Here is a 15,505-nt window from a genome sequence, read left to right as displayed (position 1 = left end):
AAAATTTTAAATAATACACATGAATGTGTTATTGTTTTATACATATAACACATTTTAATAATTAATATATAATATTGAAGTTATTTAAACACGCCCAAAGGGAGAAAGCACAATGAAGAAGTCGTGATTATGTTTCATCAATTAAAAAGCGATGTTAAAGCACTAATAAATATAGGCTCAATGTTGCACCTTATAAAAGCATATTCATCTTACTTGTGCGCGTGTATCCTATGAGCACAGTCGATATAACAGCACACATCTAATGCCTTGTCATCTGTTCCAGAGGATGCTATGATGGTTTTAAGAGCAGGAGGAGAGAATCATGTGCTGGATCTGGATGGGCTGCAGACGGTGTCTGTCTGCCGGTTTCGCTCTTTACGTTAGACCATCCCTCGTTTCAATGCAGACTGGCAGCCTTTGTCGTATTCCTGAGGGGGGAAACCTCACTGAATGAATACGAGCGAGGGCTGCGTCTCAAAAGCTAGGGAGTTGCCTACCTAGACACCTAGACTGTCTCAAATGCAGGTCCTCGCGGGTGAGGAGGAGACTGTCCAGCGCCGCTTGCAGTCCAGCAGAGACGATCTATTCAAACTGACTTATAATTTATACATGTAAATAAATAAAAATAAATGAGCTATGATTGAACTTTGATGTGATTCCTCATATAATCCAGTGTCACGCCCACTATTGTCTGCTTAAACCAAGGTAGATCCTTTATTGCACCAGTGAGAACCGACATTACACTAGATCCAATTAGGCCTATTTTTCATAGTTCAACAATATGAGACTTGTGGTCGTGGTTGGCATAAGTTCTTTGCTTATTTTTTATTTTCATTAGCAAATTATGATTTTCAAATTCACTTAATATATATATATATATATATATATATATATATATATAATATATATATATATATATATATATATATATATATATATATATATATATAATATTATATTATACATCTTAAATATTCTGTACAAATGGTAAAACTTACTATTGGTATATTTTTATCAGTTCATTTTTGCATTCTTTACTTTAAAAAAAAAGTTTAAAATTCACCTCAAACTAGGACTGTTAGATTCCAGTTTTCCTCCTTTAATGACTGTTATTCACAAAATAAAAATAAATTAAAGATTTGAGATGTTTAAATCACCACATTTAAATTTTCAGTCTGCAGAATTTGTCAGAACCTACACATCACTTTTACTGCAGGTGTAAATATGGGTAGAGAAAGTTCATTTAGCCTACATAGGCCTACACTACTTCATTTAGTACAAGCCATAACAAGAACAGTTTATATAGTTGCAAATTTTCTTCCAGTGAGTTTATTACAAAGTACGACACTAGATGGAAGCATACACTTAAACTTCAACGCATAGGGAAAAAGTAGACTACCATTCAAGATTATTATTCAGTTCGATTTTCACAGGAAGGCCAACTATTTTGTACGTATTCATACAAAATAATAATAATAATAATAATATTTTGTTCATATATTATGCAGTAAAATAAAGTTAAATGCTGCTCATTCATGGCACTTTGAATAGCCTTGTTTGACCTCATCTTTAGTGCCTTGGCTAGTAAAGGAATGGAAAGCAATGGAATGGAACAAATTTTAAAGCACCAAACAGAGTGTAAATTAGAGTTCACACAAAACAATATGTTTTAAATGTTTAATTTATTAAGTCAGATAACCATTGGCTATTATATTATTTGTCACTGAGCAAACCTATTGACTTGTGGTTAAACTTGATGCTTATTTATGCTGTCCATACATTCAAATGAGACATATATTGCATCAAAACAAACACAAAGAATTAACAACTCCGTTAACATTTACAGAGAAATGTTATGGAAGTTCAAGTTTATATTTATATGGAATCTATAGAAACATAGTCAGTAGTCAAACTTAAAGAAAAAGTGCAGTCATTGTCAACAGTTTTCATGGGGAAATAAAACGGCATAAACATGTTTTATGAGTGTCAATATCTACAGTGGGAGGACTTCAGATATATGGCATTTTACAGTTTAATGCAGTTAATATTAAATATAAGCCTCGTTCAATTAAAATATGATATAATATTAATATTATAAAATACACATTTTAAACTTTGAAATACTAAATAGACTTTGAAATAGATTTTTCTGCCTCCTGAATAAACAGATTTCTGATATCTTTCCTCTGTATCATATTCCAACTGAAAATGCAATTATATTTTTATCATCATCTGCAAGAAATTTCAATGTCTGTTCCTAGCAGGGGTTAAAGTGCTTTTTAATATTTCCAAACATAAAAAAATCCTGAAGTTCTGAGAACAAACAGGTCTATATACTGTATAAAACAGCTATCATAAAGCTTTAGATATATATGTATTTTTAAATACAAGAAGATTATATTTGTTAAGGCTCTATGGGAAAACCTTAAAGTCCACCTTTGGCTTGTACTTCGTTTTAAGGGTCCATTTGAAAGACACAAGCCATGCAAAACTGTTGAAGATTTAATGTGAGTAAAATCATTGGTGATATGTTTAGTTAAGTAAATTGCTGGTGAAGTGTTAGGCAAGATCAGGAATACTGTCCGGCAGGCTGTCAGGGAATTTTAAAAGTGTATTTACCATTTCTCCCGTGACACAGTGAAAATAGTAAACATGACAGCATGACTAAATAAAGCCTGTGTTATACTTTCCGCGAGTCCGCTATGGTATGCATGATGTAAAAATCGTCATCGAAGAGTGTGCGCAGAGGCTCTGAGCAGACATCCGCATTCCTCCAATTTTTTTGTGGCAGTCAGTAGGCTTCAAAATCACTGACTAAACTGATGTGCAATAATTCTGGGCAATTGTTTGTTCACATGTTTGTTGCGGAGCGGACCATCAGTGTACGCTTTCGGTAGTATAAATACAAGTAGTCCGCGTCCGCGATGTCCGTGTACGTGTCCGGATTGCTCATGTGGAAAATATAACACAGGCTTAACTGTGTTTACTGTAGGAAAGTCTTTGGAGTTCAGGGTCAGTCACATAAACAAATAACAGCATTCGTTGAAAAACCGGACAAGGATCCACCTACTTCTTCAGTCATTTGATTTGCTCTTAAAAATGGACCCCTGAAACGAGAGGTCTGAATCTAAACTTTACTTTTGGTCTTTATGTTTCTCAACTTCAGTGCTCGGCTCTTGGACTTTATAGTCTGCCAGGATGGCATGGGCAGTCTCTTTGCCAGTCTTCTTGACCATTGCCTTGATCCCCAGGTTGTCGATATTGAACGCGGTGACGCCGACATTGATGGCCGAGTTGACAGCATGATCTGTGGCCTGGCCTGCTTCCGCCCCATATTGATTATAAATAACCCAGATTGAGTAAAGGAGGGTACGGGGTGATGAAAGAGGAAATGGAATAGGCTTTAGGAGATGGACAATATTCGAAGCAGAGCAAAGCAGTTAAACATACATGCATGGATTCAGTCATTTCTCTACAGAAAAATCTGAAATTAATTTAAATTGCTAAATTAATCCTAAAGATGCCATAAAAACATTTATGTTGTGATGTGAAAAAGTTGGATTGAAATTCCACAATATTTTTAGTTAGAAAGGATAGGATGGTTGTGCAAATTATTATGATTGAAAAACACTATTATGATATTATGAGCTACACGACAGTTATAGTAATCACCATTATTTCCCCTTTTAAATATTGGATAATTATCAGAAGGATTTAAGCTTTAAATCTTAAACCTTCGTTGTACAGTATAAGATGATTTACGCTCTCGTTCAAAAGTTTGAGGTCAGTCACCAAAGCTGCATTTATTTGATTTGATTTGAAATGTTTTTACAATTTAAAATAACTGTTTTCTATTTAATATATTTTAAAATGCAATTTATTCCTGTGATGCAAAGCTGAATTTTCAGCAGCCATTAGCTTACACTTCAGTGTCACATAATTCTTCAGAAATCATTCTAATATACTGATGAGAAACTTTTTTTTTTTTTTCAATGTTGAAAACAGCTGTGCTGATTAATATTTTTATTGAAACCATGATACTTTTTTTCCAGGATTCCTGGAAGAATAGAAAGTTCAAAAGAACAGCATTTATTTGAAACAGAAATCTTTATAAATGCCACTTTTGATCAATTTAATGCATCCTTTGTGGATAAAAGTGTTTAATATTAAACATATTAACCCCAAACTTTTAAACGGTAGCATATATACGGTACATCTTGGTCAAATTATGTAGATGATAATTATGTTTGCTATCTGATAAAACCTTCTGTTGATGCAACAGTATAATTAAAGTCAGGCTTAAAAGGTTCAAAAGTTAAGAAAAATGAAGCAATACAGACAATGAGATTAATTACTTTGGCTGTTAGGAACACATATTCATTCCATTTCTGTGGATCATTTGCGCACAGCAACACAGGATGCTAACAGAGGTGATTTAATCATTATGTCCTATAAATCATTAGCATTGCGTGCAAGTGCTGACTGATTCAGACTCATACATAAGCTTTAGCCATGCTCGTGACCGTTAATTAAGGCCTTTTTACAGGGTGCAGGGAAAATGTTTCTACTTGTTTTCATTTGGGGTGTCTGAAATGTTCTCCAGACCCCTAAATCTGCAAACAAATAGACAGGAGCGCAGTTTATTTTTCTGATCAAAGTTACTGGTGAGAAACTGCAAATGCAGTTAAAACACTGGAATGATCAACTTTAAAGCAGGTGGAATGAAACCCTTGTGGAGTTACTTACTTATGTTTTACCGTGGTAACCGTTTCCGTAGCAACACTCTTTGCAATGTTCTTTGCTGCAACCTCCAGCCCTGTCCACATTGTTGCAAATCCTGACAAAAGTAGAGTATTATTTAATTTTCAAAATCCAAAGTGACAGTAAAGACATTTATAATGTTGCAAAATATTTCTATTTCAAATAAATACTGTTCTTTTGAACTTTCTATTCATCAAAGAATCCTAAAAAAAAAAAAAAAGTATCACAGTTTCTACAAAAATATAAAGCAGCACACCTGCTTTCAATATTGGTAATTATTAAAATTGATTAATTATAATTGTATTTTTGAGCGTCAAATCAGCATATTAGAATTATTATTACAGACTGGAGTAACGGCTGCTAAAAATTTGCTCAGCCATTACAGAAATAAATGACATTGTAAAATACATTCAAAAAGCAGAAAAATATTTTAAATTGTATTAATATTTCACAATATTAGTGTTTTACTGTATTTTTAAATCACATACATACAGCCTTGATGAGGATAGATACTTTTTTGTTTTTTCAAAATCATTAAAAAATTCTTACTGTACCCAAATATTTAAATGGTAGTTTAACTGTGTCTAAATGATTAATAGCACATATTACTGGCTCTTGACACCATTTAGTATTTGTTATGAATTTAGTCAATAATATAATGGCATTTTTGCTCTATGGTAAATTTTGTATGTGTAAAGAACTTGATAAATCACGTTAACCATCTGATCAATAATGCAATTGTAGTCATCAATGTGACTAAAACGGCCAAGAAAAGAATCATTTCTGAGTGGAATGATTTACTTCACCTTGAACTCCACTTGCTGCAATCACCATGGCACCATCAATATTGGAGCGTCCATCTTTGTCTTTCTTCAGAGACTCTGGGATAAGCTTCCCTCCATGTTTCTTTACATGGGGTGCCAGCTCTCTGCCAACATGTCCAGCGACTGTGCACAGTCCATCCACTAAAACAGTACACAACATGTTTTTGGCTCAAATCATACACAGTAAATGAAGTGTGTCTCATCTTTGTGGAATATTATAAACACAATTAGAAATTAACAAATACACTTCCTTACCAAGGAACTGGCTGACCTTCACTGCTCCTCCTGTGGCCTGTTTAGCCACATGGAGGCTTTTGGTTACCGTGGGGCTGACTTGGGCTGGACTGTCTTCTGGTGTGATGTGCTCTCGTAGTTTGGATGCACCTTTATGTATGGCTTTCCCTGTGTACTCAGCCCCCTTCACCAACCCCCAGCTCAGCCATGAAGCCCCTGTCGATACATTTCATCCAGTAAGGAGAGCATCACTATTTTGGTGGAAACAACTTTTGAGGTTATATTACAACCCAAAATGTTGGACAGGTAACCAATTACGTTTGAACCACTGATGTCACATGGACTATTTAAATGATGTCCTACGTTTCTGGGCCTTGAACGTGCAAGTGCTGTTTCTGTCTATGGAGGGTCAGAAAGCTCTTGGATTTCACCAAAAAAAATATATATATATATATATTAATTTGTGTTCCTGAAGATGAACGAAGGTCTTATGGGTTTGGAACGACATGAGGGTAATTAATGAATGACAGAATTTTTATTTTTGGATGAACTATCCCTTTAAAACACTAGGTTTATGATTCCTAAATCCACAACAATGTGACAAGCAAAACTTTGTGGTCAGCAGGATTTAAAAAATATATAAAAAATTAATACTTTTATTAAGCAAGGTTGCGTTAAATTGATCAAAAGTGACAGCAAATATATTAACATTACAAAAGATTTCTATTTCAAATAAATGATGTTCTTTTGAACCTTCAATTCTTCTATCCTTAAAAACTTTATGGTTTCTAAACTTTCTAGCAAAAATATTAAGCAGTGCAACTGTTTTCAACATTGTAATAACCACTATACAGTAGAATAAGAAATTTTTGAGAACCAAATCAGCATATTAGAAAGATTTCTGCTTTCATGAGAAAGAGAAAGAGACTTCTTTCAACAACATAAACACCTTAACAAACCCATACTTTTGAATGGTAATATGGATAGGTTTCACACCTTTCTTTACATTTAAGCCTCATTTAAGGGAATCAGATCCCTATTCTTACCAGTCAGGATCCCCTGAGCCACCTTCTCGCTCCATTCAGGAAGTACCTTCTCCTCCTCAGCAGCAGGGGGTGCTGCTTCAGCTGCAGCAGGCCCTATTGGCACCTTCTGACCCAGGTTAATGGTATCGGTTGCGCCATCTGATGCTGGGGACACAGGATAGCGGGCAACAGTTAAAACAGCATCATAAAGAACGCAGAAGCAAGCTCAAGCGATAACTAAAAGCAAATGGTGACTTGTAGGATGACTATATGGAAATGAGCCAGTATTGTTTATGACAAGGAGGGAATGCTTCCAGATTTTTCCCTGTTTGCCAGAAAAAAAAAAAAAATCCTTTGTTGCCTCTAAACACTTGCGCCAGTGAGTCAGCATGGTCTGCTACAACAACCTGTTATTTCCACAACAATGGGGGTGTTTGTCATCGCCCCCTCCTTTACAGGGAACTGTGGGCGGCACTTGGTTCCAAACTCAGCAGCAGTTGCTCAGTGAAATGATTTCTAAAAGCATCAACAATGTTTTCTGACTCACATAACCACTAGACTAGGATTATGATTTATTATAATGCAACTGAATAAAAAAGATGAATAATGTGGCGGGTACGCTACTGTTACACTTGGCTGTGCTCTCATTCACCACTATCCTGAGATGAGAAGGGAAACAACGGTGTTCTCGGTTTGCTAAGAGCATTACAGCTAATTAATTCTCCTTCTCATGTATGCTCTCAATCCATGGAAGCGCAGAGGAGTGTGCCAGCTCAAAAGCATAGGCCAAGTCAGCCTGCTATTTCATTATACCCAAAGCCAAATGTGTGAAACACTAATATCAGCATTAGAGGCAGTGCAAGCAGCAGAAAGCATAGAAGCATTGTAAAGACCACATGAACTGTCAAGTGCATTAAATGATCAAGAAAACACAGTAGTTAAATCCAGCACATTAAAAAAAACTTAAAGGTGAAATTGGTATGCCTTTTTTTTTTTTTTTTTTACATGGTATGGTATTTACATAAAAATGTCATAATGGGACAAATTATTATTAATATTTATTTTTTAGTTGTTTATCTATATGGCAAAAACGGAGTTGGAATAATACAAGATTTATGAACCCAAAATAAAACCAAATAAACAAAAATACTGCAGACTAAATTATACAAGATTTTATAAATTAACATTAACATAAATTTTAAAAATCTAAAATATTTTCAGGTAAAGTCTTACTAAAGTCCCTGAGTGAGCGTACGTCATAAAAGTTTTCTACTTGCATTAAAACAGGGACAGTCCATTTTTATTAAAACATTAATTTAAGTATAGTCAAATTTAAAATAATATCAATAGTAATAATTATTATAGAAAAACGATTAATTTATAAAAATAAGTATTTAAATAAAGTATTTTATATTTGAATATGACACAATTTATATATTTCTCACAAGATATTTTATTTATTTATTTTTACCATTTTTGATTATTGGCAGAGAGTGCTACTGACCATTAATGTGCTTGGAGTCTTTCTCTAATATAAGGGCACATTTTAAGGGTATATCAGGTTTAAAATGTCTAGCACTCTAATGTCATTTGGAAATGTCTACGTTTCCATTGGTTTCAAGGACATTAGAGTTTCTTCTGTATGAAGAATTTAAAGACTTCTAAAAATCGCACAGTTGTGTTGTTGTGTTATTCCTTAATGTTTAGAGCATAAATATTCACGACCCAAATGCACTTGTCATTCGGTGATATTACAATGCATTAATACCTTAAATAAATCTTTTAAACTCTCAAATACACCTGAAATCTGTAAAGAAAAGGGGTTAATGAGGCAGGCAGATGCAGTGATATGTGCTCAATGCATGTGAGCAACATGCAAAAATCTGATTCCAAACAGTGAACATCATGCATCTAAAGAACATAAAGATTTTACCGCAGTGTAAAATTCTTGATTCTAGTCTGTTGTGATAAAGAAAAAAGAAAAACTAAAAATAACACCAAAGGGGGCAGCAATAAGTCAGATACTGGAATTGTTTTCAAAGCTGCAGGGATTGAGTCAGTGACACACAAAGTTTGAGACGAGGTTGAGCCACCACACCTGCTCTGAAGCCACAGCTGACCCCTGTGCTTCTGAGGTGGGACCTGAGGGGACACAGGGACAGCTCACCTGGACACGCAAGTCAGTCAGCTGTGAAAGAACACTCTGGAAGTGTTCGCGTTCCTTCTGGGGAAGCTCGGAAGAAAGGACCACCCCAACATACGAGCCCGGGGTGGGAGCCATCATGTCAGGGAACATGTAGACTCCTGTGTTGCACAGCAGGACTGGGGAATCAGAGGACATCAATGGGTAAAGCCAGTCACAAACCTGAAATAAGAAATAAAAATTAGTGTGGCTTCCTCAAGGAGGACCAGTCTAATTTCTAATCTACCCCTTCAACTAGAAGGCATCTATTGGCTGCTATAAATGTCGTTTCAAGCTACAAGCCACCAAAATCTGCATAAGCATTAGAAAAATAAGCATTAGAAAAATAAGCATGAGAATTTTGATTCAGGAACATGTCTTACTCATTGGGACTTAATAATTATTACCGGATATTAATCTGCTTAAACAAACAGTCCCACCTCAAACGTATAATGTACAGTATACTACAGAGATCAAATAATACAAATCTTGCTGAAAAAGGTGTGTGAAAATGCTTATATCCCTTTAAATTACTATAATTACTATAATTATTCCCTTAAAATGTGACCTTACTTACTGTACTTAAAAGGCCTTACTTTACAGATCAAAAAATAAATAAATAAATAAAAATATCTTAATGAACAATAATTTATTAGAAATATACAGATATTTCCAATATAAGTTAATATAGTCTGATGTTATATATTTTAAATATTTCTCTAAAAAAAAAAAAATCACCATTTATGGGACTATTTCAACCGACTGAGCCTGGTTTCTCCCAAGGTTTTTTTCTCCATTCTGTCACCGACGGAATTTTGGTTCCTTGCTGCTGTCGCCTCTGGCTTGCTTAGTTGGGGACACTTATTTTCCAGCGATATCGTCGACTTGATTGCAAAGTTACTATTTAAACTGAACTGAGCTGGACGATGACATCACTGAATTCAATGATTAACTGTGTAGTTTTTACTATTGTCCTTTTGGATTATTGACACACTATTTTCCTATTTAATACTGTAAAGCTGATTTGACACAATCTGTATGGTTTTAAGTGGTAAAAAAAAAAAAAAAAAAAACACCTTTCCAAATGAAATAATAGAAGTTTTTACTGAATAATTCAAGTAAATTCTTTATTAAAAATATACAAAATACATTTCTGATTTTGATATATTCCTATAAAGTAATGATAATATTCCCTGAAAACAGGGATTTAAAAGGCTTTAATTATTCAATAAGAATATTTATTATTTGATCTGTAAATTAAGGCCTTTAAAATAAAATTAAGGGATGTTTTATTAATATTAATTAAAAGGCCTTAAATATACATATCAAATAATGTAAACGCTTTATTAAAATATACAAATCATATTCCACTGAAAGAATATTCCTTTAAAGTGGTGCTTTTGAAGGCCAGGGGAGACCTGTACTGATATTGTAGACTATACTGTAGGATACGAGATTCACAAATCACATGATTGTAACATTTGAATAAATCATAAAAGATACAGCTGTTTGACAGTATCCTTTCTGCAGATATGTAATGGATTAACGTTATCGAGTGAAAAGTTATAAATGTGAATTGCCCCGTGCCTCAGAATTTGAAGTCCAGGCCTGGATTTCCTCCCAAAGTTGAGACAGTGGACAACTCTGCAGTTGGATTCATTCATCCTGTCCTCTGCTATAGCATTAAATCGGATTACAGTCAAAGCCTGAAGCGCAGCAACTGGAGGCTCTTTCAGTCTCATGACACAGCTAATCTATGACCTCAGTGCCCGTGTGAGGGGATGGCACTCTTTATTTTAGGACATAGGCGTCTTTGGGCCCTGACTGGGTCCAGAAGACAGCCAAGGCTTTTATATTATTACTCTATATTTACATACAATATAGACATTCCATAAAATTACCTCCTATTGTGAGGATTTCATGTAGGGTGGTGTTCAAAGTGTAAACTGTATTATCTCATATTGTGTTGATTATATTACTGTCTATTTACCTTTGCCAGATTATAATAATATGATCACAGGTTATCACAGAACAAGAGAAGAGTGGTGTTCAAAGTGTCAAATGTATTGTGCTAAACCAGGTCATTTATATAGTCTCTCAAGCAGGTGAACAATTCAAGAAAAAGCCATCAGGTTATTAAGCTCGGATGACCTGGTAACCAGATGACTGGGGCTTTCCTAAGATGACATCACTCACTGAAAGCCTATTGGATGCAAGCAGTGAGCATACACTCACATGATACTGTTCAAGGTTTAGTTCACCCAAAAATGAAAATCCCATCATTGATTACTTACCCTCATGTTGTTCCAAACCAGAACACAAATATTTTTGATGGAATCTGAGAGCTCTCTGACCCTCCATAGACAGCAACGATATTACCACAATCAAGGCACAGAAACGAAGCAAGGACATTGGTAAAATGGTCCATGTGACATCAGGGGTTCAACCGTAATTTTACGAAGCTACGAGAATACTTTGTGTGTAAATAAAACAATAATAACATAATGCAAAATACGAGCGCTTTCTACTGAACGTAAACAACACTGATTGCGTTGATTACGTTCTGGGGTACTCTCCAAAATGACGTAAGATGGTAACTCTAGGAGAAGAATTGCTGAATAAATAATGTTATTGTTTTCTTTGCACACAAAAAGTATTCTTCTCGTAGCTTCATAAAATTACGGTTGAACCCCTGATGTCACATGGATTATTTTAACGATGTCCTTGCTACGTTTCTGTGCGTTGATCGTGATAGTAACCTTGCTGTCTATGGAGGGTCAGAGAGCTCTCAGATTTCATCAAAAATATCTTAATTGTGTTCTGAAGATGAATGAAGGTTTGGAACAACATGAGGGTAAGTAATTAATGACAGAATTTTCATTTTTGGATGAACTAACCCTTTAAGAACCAACTGATGAAGCTGGTCTCATTAATGACAACACCATCTCAAGAGCGCATGGAGCTTTAGAGCCAGACAAGAGGTTGTGAAAGTAGGTTACAGGATACCATGTCTTGAAAACAAGCCTACTTGGACCATTCTGTACAAATGCCTGGAAATGATCAACATGAACAATCTCTATGGGCTGAACAGATAAAGCAACAGTTTTTGAAAGAATCTCATGAAACTTGCCTAAAACATGTCTGGGTCACATATCACCCACAAATAAGAAATTATATTCTGTGTAAATAATATTAAGCTTGTTTTTAGGGACCAAATTCTCATTATTGTACTATGCAAAAATGTCATTCAACCAGAATTTTAAAATTACTACATTTATTTCTATTAATTTTTATTTATTAAATTTAGTAAAACAAAGACTATTTAACATTTCCAATAAAATAAACAAATGTGTGTGTGTATGTGTTTATTGGTTTACAGAATTTAGCACAAGAAATAGCAATGTATAAAACTAAAAATGTATAATTTCATTATTGTTCAAAATTTGTTGCACTGAATTTAATTTAAAAAAGAAATTATATTTAATGTACTAAAAAAAAATTATTTGTGGAGAAAATGGGTTAAATTGAAATTAAAATTGTCAGAATGAAAAAAAAGAAATCTTAATGTTCCTAAAACGTGCTTTATTTTTAATTTACAAAAAAAAAATTATATATATTTTATATATATATATATATATATATATATATATATATATATATAATTAATTTTATTTTTTATTGTGTTTAATATGAAAATATGAAAAAGCTGGACATTTCGTTACGAGATTCTCTCTTTCGGGCACATGAAGAATAATGAAATAACGCAGCTTTTGATTTCTCACCTGTAGGAAGGCAGGTGGCCTGTTTGGAATCCTTTCTGATTGCTCGCTGGTGAACTTGACGATGCGCAGGTACCCTGGATAAGAGGGAGCACTGACTTGCCCCTCAGGTGTAACAAAGAAGATCTGCACCCCTTGAGGAAGGAAAAAGAGTTCCTCTCCATCCTCCCCCAGACACTGAGGAGAAGGTGCAGAATTAGACGTATTGCTGTAGAACTCATCACCAACCAGGGAAAGTTCGCCTGAGTCGGTGCCATAGGAAATGCTCAGGTGTCCGTCAGCGGCTTGAGGGGTGTATGCAGGAGGCTGGTCGCTTAATATATTGGGCTGCACTGAGGGAGAGACTAGAACTGGCCCACCTGAAGCCCCTGCAACCCCGCTGTTGGAAGCAAGCATCTGTGGTGGAGTCGTCTTCTCTGGCCTGACCTTCGGGACTTCAGGGTAGAGTTTCTGAGGGGCTGCATGGTTATCTGAGACTTCGTTGGGGTCTAGGCTGGTTTCCAGCATGGCTAAGCGAGTGGTGATGTTGTTGAGAGTCTCCTGCATCTTGCGCTGCATCTGTCTAGCTGATTCCCAGGAGGGACCCACACACTCCATACCTTGTGAGGGAACACTGAGAGCCCTGAGGAGGTGCTGTCGCCCTTGTCGGTATAGTTTTAGCGCCTCTGCACTGTGGCCCACCTCATCCTCTGTGAGAGCTTTATTGATGCATGCAAATGCCTTCTCGTACCCATCTTTGATCACCTGCAGCCTGGCATTATCAAAGGCCTCCTGCTTCACTTGCTCCATAACTGAAAAAAAGAGTCAGGAATGTTGTCAACTCCATGTGTTTTAATGCTACATAACTGCCTCTATGTCACATGACTTCCTTGCCTTTCTTATATTACAAGAGCTGTGTAATAAAAAGCTATCATATTTTAGATATTACCAAAAATATTACTAAGTCTTTTTGTTTGTGGAATAACTTGCATGTGCATGTGTACCCTCATGAAAAAGAAGCTTGCTTAATTGTATTGAATATGAATATTCACTTGTGTATTTCAAATCTTCAAAGTATATTTTTAAATTATACTTGCAGATAAAATGAAAGAAAAAAAAGTACATTTGAATATTCTTTTGTCATGCTTTAAAGAAATACACTTATTTTAATGTGTTGACTAAATCACATACTTAATTTTAATTAGTGTGTTCAATATTACATTTAAGTAAATAGATTTCAGTGTACTGAACTACAGCTGAATCCGTTCAAATGTGTAATTAAATATTTGAATACATGACATACAAGTTTAAACATTAATGGCATTAAAGTACATTTTAGTTTACCATAAACTGTCAGTACATTCAACATACTTTAACCATATTTCAAAGACAATAGAACTCATGAAATTACATACATAAATGTACTTAAGTCTTTTTTATGTCAAAAAAGAACTCTTAAGTTAAACTAACTGCAATTTATTTAAATTTAACACTTAAGTATATTATTTTAAAGCATATTAAGTACTCTTTTTTTAAAAGTAATACAATGAAACATGAATTTTAGTACCGCTGCATATAATATCGGAGTACCACTGACTGTATTACCATCTGGCGTCATTACAGTACCATGGTACCAATATCCTGTAGTATTTTTCTACAGAAGAACTTCAATTATTATGCGTATTCTGAGAAATTAAGCTAAATGACATTTTTGGCCTATAAGCAATGGACCAGCTTACTGACGTACTGACCACGAGCGTGTCATACATGAGGATTTACAAAGTAAACACCTGCTTAACATTGCGAAGTGACATTCAGACTTGAAGAAGAGGCCTAGTTGGTAGTTTACCTAGTGAATCTTGAAACACAAGTATCTTATTAAATGTTAAAACAACAATCCCACATAATGAAAGTGTTACTGGGTAACACCCTTTCATAAAGCCCACATGTTAACCTCCACCTCTCATCTGTTGTATGCAAAGCAGTTAACAAAACATTTCCATTTGGAAACTCACCAGGAGATGTGATAGATTAAATTAAATATGGAGTTTAATGTGTGTTCAGCGATGTTCCGGGCTTGTTGACTGAACAGCTTCAGCTCTGTGACAGCTGAGCTGCTGCTGGACTCGTGCGTGTCTATTACGTGATCCAATAGAGTGCCTAGATTGCAGCTCGTCCACTACATATGCGCTTCCGCGTTCAGTCACGTGTTGCTTTTTGAGGTTTATGATTGGTTAGAGGAGATTGCTGAACAGATGTAGCCTAGTTGACTTTTTTCCATCAACATTTAAGGTTAAAATGTCTAAAACAAGCATAAGGCAACATGTTCAGAGTAAACGTTAACAGGCTGAAGCCACCCAGTGATTAATCTGAATGTAAACCAGGACTATCTTTATAAATCAATCTCTAAATCAGCATGTGAAGTTTAAATTCTCATATTTTTAGATCATAAATTTTGTAGTCGGCACATGGAGTTATTGTAAGAAAATTATAATTTATACAGTGAGGAATTTCCTGCAGCATTTGAAATGCCTATAAATTTCAGAGCACGTTTTCTCTCCTTTATAGTTAATTGAATCAATAGGCCTAACCAAAAGCTGGTTTTCTTTGTAGGGTATTTGTTTTTGAAATGTTTTCCCATCCCATCTTATTAAGAGCAGACGCGTAGGCTATGAAAAGTATTATTTGCTTTGGCACTCAGACCTTTGTGTTTCATTGAAC

General features: G+C 35.0%; 2 protein-coding genes across 4 annotated transcripts in view; both read right to left on the bottom strand.

Annotated features, from left to right (window-relative positions):
- LOC109060406 (serine/threonine-protein kinase DCLK1-like) overlaps window positions 1-550 on the bottom strand; it is a 37,760-nt gene extending 37,210 nt beyond the window's left edge. Inside the window, exon 1 of one of the 2 annotated variants that reach the window (XR_006156590.1) lies at window positions 214-550. The gene's annotated coding sequence lies outside the window, so the exon portion shown is untranslated. The remainder of the gene's footprint in view (window positions 1-213) is intronic. The other variant, XM_042739796.1, reaches the window with a different exon arrangement.
- A 1,115-nt stretch (window positions 551-1,665) lies between these two features.
- On the bottom strand, window positions 1,666-15,193 carry LOC109087973 (spartin-like). 2 transcript variants are annotated; one of them, XM_042739791.1, is made up of 8 exons: window positions 14,800-15,190; window positions 12,809-13,596; window positions 9,011-9,209; window positions 6,866-7,009; window positions 5,841-6,035; window positions 5,568-5,726; window positions 4,746-4,837; window positions 1,666-3,335 (listed from the first exon to the last, which is right to left on the bottom strand). In XM_042739791.1, exons 2-8 carry the CDS (start codon window positions 13,592-13,594, stop codon window positions 3,135-3,137), a joined length of 1,776 nt encoding a protein of 591 aa, XP_042595725.1. In that variant the 5' UTR covers window positions 13,595-13,596; window positions 14,800-15,190; the 3' UTR covers window positions 1,666-3,134. The 2 variants fall into 2 exon arrangements, with proteins under 2 accessions (XP_042595725.1, XP_042595727.1); XM_042739793.1 differs by lacking the exon at window positions 1,666-3,335 and adding an exon at window positions 4,420-4,613 and having other exon boundaries at window positions 4,747-4,837; window positions 6,866-7,010; window positions 9,012-9,209; window positions 14,800-15,193.
- Window positions 15,194-15,505: the final 312 nt, after the last annotated feature.

This window comes from Cyprinus carpio, chromosome B15 (genome assembly GCF_018340385.1).
Source record: "Cyprinus carpio isolate SPL01 chromosome B15, ASM1834038v1, whole genome shotgun sequence".
NCBI lineage: Eukaryota > Metazoa > Chordata > Actinopteri > Cypriniformes > Cyprinidae > Cyprinus > Cyprinus carpio.
Note: the sequence above shows the minus strand (reverse complement) of the source record. Positions and strands in the feature narration are given on the sequence as shown.